General features: G+C 45.0%; 1 protein-coding gene across 1 annotated transcript in view; it reads right to left on the bottom strand.

The window, feature by feature from the left end:
- The window catches only part of VPS37B (VPS37B, ESCRT-I subunit), a 43,542-nt gene extending 39,059 nt beyond the window's left edge, over positions 1 to 4,483 (bottom strand). The window contains exon 1 of the mRNA XM_003796015.3: positions 4,278 to 4,483. Coding sequence (XP_003796063.1) covers positions 4,278 to 4,388 — 111 coding nt within the window. The 5' untranslated portion in view covers positions 4,389 to 4,483. The remainder of the gene's footprint in view (positions 1 to 4,277) is intronic.
- Positions 4,484 to 7,653: the final 3,170 nt, after the last annotated feature.

A 7,653-nucleotide genomic window follows, 5' to 3' on the forward strand; every position in this document is an offset into this window, starting at 1 on the left:
ATTTTTTGGTTGCAGCCATCATTGTTGTTTGGCGGGCCCGGGCTGGGGATTCGAACCCGCCACCTTGGGTGTACGTGGCTGGCGCCTTAGCCGCTTGAGCCACAGGCGCTGAGCCAAAGCTCAAAGCTTACTTCTAAAACTCAATGTCTCCCCAGCGTTCAGGAATGTGTGCTCAGGAAGCAGTCCTTAGATTTACAGCAAGGTCAGTACATTTCAATGAGCCATTATGATTCATGCAGTAGCTTTGCAGCCCCGCACAGAAATCACACCCTAACACGCCTTAGGGAAACAGCTTCTTCTAGACCAGAGCTCTTTACTTTCCACAAAACAATCTGTCTTTCAGACCCTCAGCCATTTTTGCATGTGGGCATTTTCACTTGCCATAGGAACAAAGATCCTGAATCTGAATCCTTAGTTAACACCAACCAATCTGCATTTCCTCAGAAAGCATACAGGGAGAAGTGACCTAAGAGGTCTGGTTTAGCCGTCTAATACACTAAGCAACAGTTCCTTTTAAGGGAGTGCCCTGCAAGTCCAACGGGGTTAATGTGGACAGAAGAAGACACATTCCACTGCCATGTAAAAATAACTTTAAATAAAAATAAAAATGTGTACAATATGAAACATAAGCCTGCAGCGAAAAGAGAAGAACATGGATCACTATGGATATACCACATTTAGGGAACTGTATAATGAACAGGAAGAACAGGAAAAGATAACACGGGTCCTGAAAACTCTGACATTCTTTTAAATGTCTTGAGCTGCACTAAAACTCACACACCACAATTAAAACAATGTAAGTGAAGCAAAATGAATAGCTGTATTTAAACCTAACAGTGAATGCCTTCAAAACCCAGCCACACTTTCCAGTCGCCACAAAATATCCCCTCAGGCTTAAAGAAGCCTTAAACTACAATTTAAAAGACTTCCTTCTGCCAATAAAAAAAAAAAAGTGCGGGGCAGAGCCTATAGCTCAAGGAGTAGGGCACCGGCCCCATATACCAGAGATGGTGGTGAGTTCAAACCCAGCCCCAACCAAAAACTGCAGAAAAAAATAAAATAAAATACATAAATAAAAGTGCTTTGGTTCAGGTTAAGAGAGTCTATCCTTGAGCCCAGGAGTTGGAGGTTGCTGTGAGCTATGATGCCACAGCACTCTACCCAAGGCGACAGCTTGAGGCTCTGTCTTAAAAAAAAAAAAAAAAGAGATAATCTATGCTGTGAAAGGCCTGTTCCATTTAACATCTCATACTAGACCGACTTAAATATATAATCATTTTGACCATAGAAAAGGCAAGTATTTCTTAGGCTAATGGCAAATAAATTTACTTGAAATTCTTGAAATGAGACCCGATTAACTTATCAGGATGACCTGGTATTAATAATTGTCAGTAATCTTTCAAAAAAGAGAGGACTACAATTGTTAATTACTGCAATTACTCTTTATTGTGCCCTAACTATGGGCTGTGTTAAGCGTTTAACAAGGGGTCCTGTTATCACCTGTCAGGTGTTATCTCACCTAATTCTCACATCAACCCACTGAAATAGATGTCTTTATCATATCCTTTTCCAGCAGATGCTCAGAGAAGTGACTTGCCTGCAATTACACAGAAAGGAACTAGCCAAGTCCATTCCAAAGCCTGAATGTTCTTTTAACACATCATCATAAATGTTCCCTTTGGTCAAGAGTAGACAGTTCACAAAACATTCTCTTCAGTGGTGTCCCACAGCCACCCCCAATTAAACCAACGCACATCATTGCCAGGTGACTGAAACTACAATGGCCAAAAATGTCAGCTAAATTTTCACGTTACACCCGTTCCTTCAGAAAGGCACCGTGCATGACTAGGGCAACAAGATTTGCAAAGAGTGACCCTGGGTAGGTGAACTGCCTGAGGCATTCTGGTTTTCACGTTGAGTTTCCTTGTTTTAAAAGTGCTACACCCAGAAAAGCAAACTAATGCTGAGTAATTTAACTTGAACTATGCAGTCTGATCAACTGGTATCAGTCCTGAGTATTTATTTCTATAGGGTGCTCTGGCATAAAGGTTACTTTTACTCACAAAAAAAGAAAACCCTGCTAAATTAATTTATCTTTTCCTTTAAAAAATAATCTCCAGGTTCTCAGGTAAGACAAATGAGGCCATCCCTAACAGCCTTCCAAGTTGGTAGAATTAACTCCTCCACAATCTTCTTCCCACTAAAAGGCAGTTTATTTAATGTTACACCAATAAAACTACAATACTCTGTTCTTACTGGAACAGAATAGCCACATACACCAAAATAACTTGTGGACAGTGCTAGAAAAATATACCTATCATTTTATTATTAAACTAGAAAGATGCCCTGCTGACAACCAACAAAAGGTCTCCCGCAACTGAAAACCAGAGAAAATAAGCAAAGATTTTTTTCCTTTGGAGACATGAAACTCTCATTAAGTCAAAAAAGATGGATTTTGTCACTTATTATTCTCTAGAATGTAAAGTGCCACATGGAGACCATAAATGGGGTAAATTGCATCTTGGAGCAACTGTTCTATGTGCCAAGTTACAAAGCCTGTGAATACAAGGGGTGTATTAATGGAAAGACTGATACCATCTTACTACAGTGGCCTCTCTGTAGCTCCGGACAATGATCTGTTGAGGGTTTTCCAGGGATTTTGAATGTGCAACCTCCATACAAGCCCTTTTTTAAGGGGGCTGGCTTGGTGCTGAACAATCCCTCTTCGGAAAGAAAGCCAAAAACCCCCACATGGGCTTCTGGGTGAGCGACTCAGCACTGTATGCGTGGGAAGGATTAGACTTCAGAGATAAAGGAGCAGGAGTAGTAGGTAGGCCAGGGAGAGCTGAGATTAGCCTGGGTCCACCTGCCTGGAAGGGACCTAAACTGGTAAGATCAGACTTTTGGAGAAACAGAGCACACTCTGCAAATCTGAGGAAGTCAGTTACCCCTCAGAGCAAACCACACTGTATGAAGGAAAATAACCAGAAAAGCAGGTCAGTCACATGCCTTCCAGAGCTGGGCAGGGCCCTCCACAGCAGAGGTAGTGGTTGGCAGTCACCCCCAACCATCATTTTATCTTTTCCCCACAATACCCTTCTCAGCCCCAGAAGGGTAGGACACCATGGTGCAAAAGCCAACCACACTAGAATTCCCACACTGTCTCCTTTCCTGAAGAGGGGGCAACCCTTACAGAAAGAGGGATCCTGCTACCACCCTTAGGTTCACCTCCCTGGGATAACGCTGCTAGGGCCACTTCTAAATGAAGTCAGACTCTTGGGATCCCCTCAGACACATGGACCCTTTGAACGTTACCCCGGCTATGTATGTTCCATGATTTTCTGCCTCTGAACTTTGGGGATCCCTGTCTATCCCTTAAAGCTCTCAGAACCACCTACTAGACTCAACTACACACCCTCAGCCTCTCAAACCCATCTTGGAACCCTAAAAATCATACCCAGGCGGGCGGCGCCTGTGGCTCAGTGAGTAGGGCACCAGCCCCATATACCGAGGGTGGTGGGTTCGAACCGGCCCCAGCCAAACTGTAACAAAAAATAGCCAGGCGTCGTGGTGGGCGCCTTGTAGTCCCCGCTGCTTGGGAGGCCGAGGTAGGAGAATCACCTGAGCCCAAAATCTGGAGGTTGCTGTGAGATGTGATGCCACATCACTCTACCGAGAGCAACAGAGTGAGACTCGGTCTCTAAAAAAAAAAAATCATATCCAGCTAACTCGCTCAGCCCGCCCCCCCGAAACCTATTCTTAAGACCCCCAATAACTGCCCCAGTCCCTCTGGACGCCCCCATCCCTTCCCAGACCTAACCCTCGGCCCAGTCATTCACCTCTAATCTCTTCCCCCTGCTCCTGGCAACCCAATCTCGGATCCCCCGATTCCTTTCCTCATCCCCCCAGACTCACACTTAACCCTCTAGTCTCGTAATCCCCATTCCAGACTCTCTAATTCCCCCTACAGACCCAGCCCTGCACCAAGCCTTGTCTTACTCCCCCGAACCAGCTGCCAAGCCCCGTCTCAGGACCCATTTTCCCGCCTCAGTCCTCGTCTACGTCCCCTCGGTTCTCTAAACCCTGTCTGAGGCTCCCCATGCCCGCCTCGGCACCAGTCACGTTCCCGACTCCTGAACCCTTCCTCAACGACCCCTCTATTTCTCGTCCCAGTCCCTTCAACGCGACTGAAGACACCGCGGTCCGGCCACCGCTCGAGGCGCGAATCTCACTCGAGGCCCCACATAGCCGCCGCCTCGAGCCCCCGCTCGGCTCACCTCCTCCATCTTCTGCACCATGTCCGTCAGCTGCCCCTCGTCCTCCAGCAGCTCATTGAGCTGCACCAGCGACAGCCCGGCAAACCGGGCTTCGCTCCCCACGCCCGCCATCCCAGCGTCTCCGCCGCCGCCGCCGTCGTTCTGGCCGCCGGGCTCTGCCGACCGGAAGCGCCGCCCTTGAGACCCGCCCCCCGCGGGGGGGGGCACGTGACGCCAGCCCTGGAGCGTGATGTCATCGCTGCGCGTGCTGGCGGATGCAACGTAGAGCTTTGGGACTTCGCGGACTGGAAACGTGAGGGAGCTTGTGTCTGGGATCCTCGGAACTTCAGAAGGAAAGAGAAGGGCCCTGCGCCTGGGCTTGTAGTGTAGTAAGCGCGATAATGATGTCACTACGGCACAAGAGAGTGCGCCATGATGTCTTAAGAGCCTTTTTCCTCAAGGAAAAGAAATACCGAGATATAAAGAAAGCACGCAGTGGAAGGCAGTTATTTCAGCCTGTGTGACAGCCCAGCCTGACGTAGGAAACCCGAAAGAAAGGGAATTTGTGGGAAAATATCTTTAGATGTCATCTGGTTCCTTGGAATTTTGGAGTTGTCAAACTTAATTCATTGAACAAATATCCGTTAGACTTAACTATGGTACTAGGCATTGTGTATACACTTCTGAACAAAAGAAAAAGGACCTCTACGCGGAGCTAACATTCTAGATGCAAACACAAACAAGTAAAATGATCACAAACTGAGAGAGTACAAGGAGGAATGAATGCAAAAATAAGAGAACATTAAGGAAGACCTTTAGAAATAGTTGTAAGAGATGGCAGTCTCAGAGAAGAAGAAGCCAATCTAAGGAGATCAGCATGATGAGAAGGGAGGAAGGAGCCACCATTCCTGCAGGAAGCTCAAGGTAGCAAGGCCAGCAAGTCCACAGGCCCCGAGGCAGGACTAGAGGGTACATTTAGAATGGGCAGAAATCCAGTATAGCAGGAGCATCATGAGTAGCCCTTTTGCACCACCTGAGAAGAAAGTGCCCAGACCTTTATGGTGTGATTGCTCAGCCTCCCAGCTATCTGGAAGCCTCTTGAGATAAAAGAGCCTGGGAGCTAATTATCTTACTTTGAAATCTACTGCAGTTCTAGTTAGAAGAAACCTAAAGCTGAGGTTAACCACTATAGTCTCCTAATTTTTATTAATACATGTAAGGACAGTGAGGCCTTGGGAGGGGTAAGTCTTGGAGTTTGGGGTTGTCTTTATCAAATAATTGGCAGGTCTCCTGGCTTCCAGTCTGGCATCTACCATGCTGGCATCATACCACACTGACCTCTTCGCATAACTCAGCTCTGAACACAGGCAAGGCATTCAGGAAATGCTTATTGGCTGACTGATGGGCTTTGTGTATGAAGATGATGCTTCTGCAACTCCATCAGTAGAACATAAGGTCTGAGTTATCCACCCATACGTTAGGCTGAGCTCCACTGACCCAGTCTCTCCTTCCAGCCTCTTGTACTAAGAACTCACATTTGTAGAAAAATGAGGAACGTTAGAGGAACCATTTCATATGACCCATAAGCTAAAGACTCAAAAGGGCACTCCAAAGTTTTCTTCCTTTTTTACTTGTATACTTGGTCAAGAAAAAAGGCTGTCAGGAGGAAGGGACTTAATAAAGAGGGAAGGACTGTAGGAAGTTTTTTTGGTTTTTTTGTTTTAGTTTTCCCACCAGGAACAGAATACACCTACCAAATTGAGAATAGTAGCTCTGTTTCCAGTAAATTCTCACCTATAAAGGCTTAAGATACCTAGAAATTTCATGTAGTCCTCACAGAAGGTGGGAATAAGTTAGAGGCCAGATCATTTCTGAATATGGAAATATGAAGTTATCTAATCAAGAATATACCCAAAGAATAAAACTGGTTTCAGAATGACACACTTATGTACAGTTACCATTAATGTGCTAAGTTTAAATGAGGTTTGCACCCCAACTTTGTCTGGTTCTTTTATAACTCTGAGTTCTCAAACCTACTTTCTGACCTACTAGAGTCCCATAACACTTCCTTTGTTAAACAGAGCAAACCACAGAATTATCTTATTTTCTGCTGCTTTAAGTACTTCTTTTCACATGTGAAGTGGTTGAGAGACAAGAAGAAAATCAATTTCAAAGCTTCCTTGCATTGGTGTCAAACCCATTGATTTAATGCATGGGTGGACTTGAACAATTTTTCCTTTTTTGGTTGATTGATATTTGGGATTTTTTTACCTATGTGTGCCCATAATATTTGTGGGTTAACTAAGATTTTGCTCTGGTGAATTAAGGGTGATGTATGTGTGTGCCAGGACTGCTCTCTCAATGGGAGCATTGTTGTCTGAGTGATGAATCTCCTGTTACACAATATTGGGAATTGTTTGGCAAGCATACATCAGGGGAAAAAAAAAAACCCTCATAACCTTCACATGGTTGAACCTTAAAAATCTTCTAGCCTTGGGATTAGAATTCTTTCTCTCCAGAGGATGTTGGTAGAATTATTCATAAATGTTTTCCAGTTTGAGGAGCTGGGAGAAAACATGTTGGCTTGATAAAAAGGTGTCCATAGCATATGCTGCACAGCTACATTTGAGCACCAGAGGAATTATTCCCTAGGGTGTCAGGTGAAATAGCCATGCCCCTCCCCAGACTCACACCCTGACATCACCACCATGGTCACTGTCATGTACTAATATCTAAATTCCCAGAATGACCTACACATTAGTCATCAAAAAGAAAGAAATAGTTTTAGATACAGTGGAGAGAGTGAGAGGAGATATACAAATATAGAACAGTATTTTTAAAAGTGTATTTAAGGTTGACATTGTTATTATTTTGTTTTGTCTAGAGACAGAGTCTCACTTTGTCACCCTCAATAGAGTTCTTGGCATCACAGCTCACAGCAACCTCCAGCTCCTGGGCTAGGGTGATTCTCTTGCCTCAGCTTCCCAAATTGCTGGGACTACAGGCACCCGCCATAATGCCCGGCTATTTTTGTTGCAGTTACCACTGCTGTTTTAGCTGGCTGGGGCCAGGTTCAAACCCGCCACCCTCAGTATGTGGGGTCAGTACCCTACTCACTGAGCCACAGGCACTGCCCTAGGTTGACATTATTTTGGTGTGTTACAATGGTAGGGGATATGGGAAGTTGGTTATTGTCATTTGAAGTTTGGCTTTTGGGGTTTGAGATTATTTTTTTCATTTCCCTTTTACTTATTTTTGCTACCATGTGGGGTTGGCTTAGTGAACTATTTCAGACAGATCAAAACAAAAAAGAGAGACTATAACAAACATTGATGTACTCCTCAGGTTAAGGAATAACATCACAGAGAAAGTGGAAGCCCTTATGTGTTCCTCCTCA

This window comes from Otolemur garnettii, unplaced genomic scaffold, assembly GCF_000181295.1.
Source record: "Otolemur garnettii isolate 467f Iridium unplaced genomic scaffold, OtoGar3 scaffold00099, whole genome shotgun sequence".
Lineage (NCBI taxonomy): Eukaryota > Metazoa > Chordata > Mammalia > Primates > Galagidae > Otolemur > Otolemur garnettii.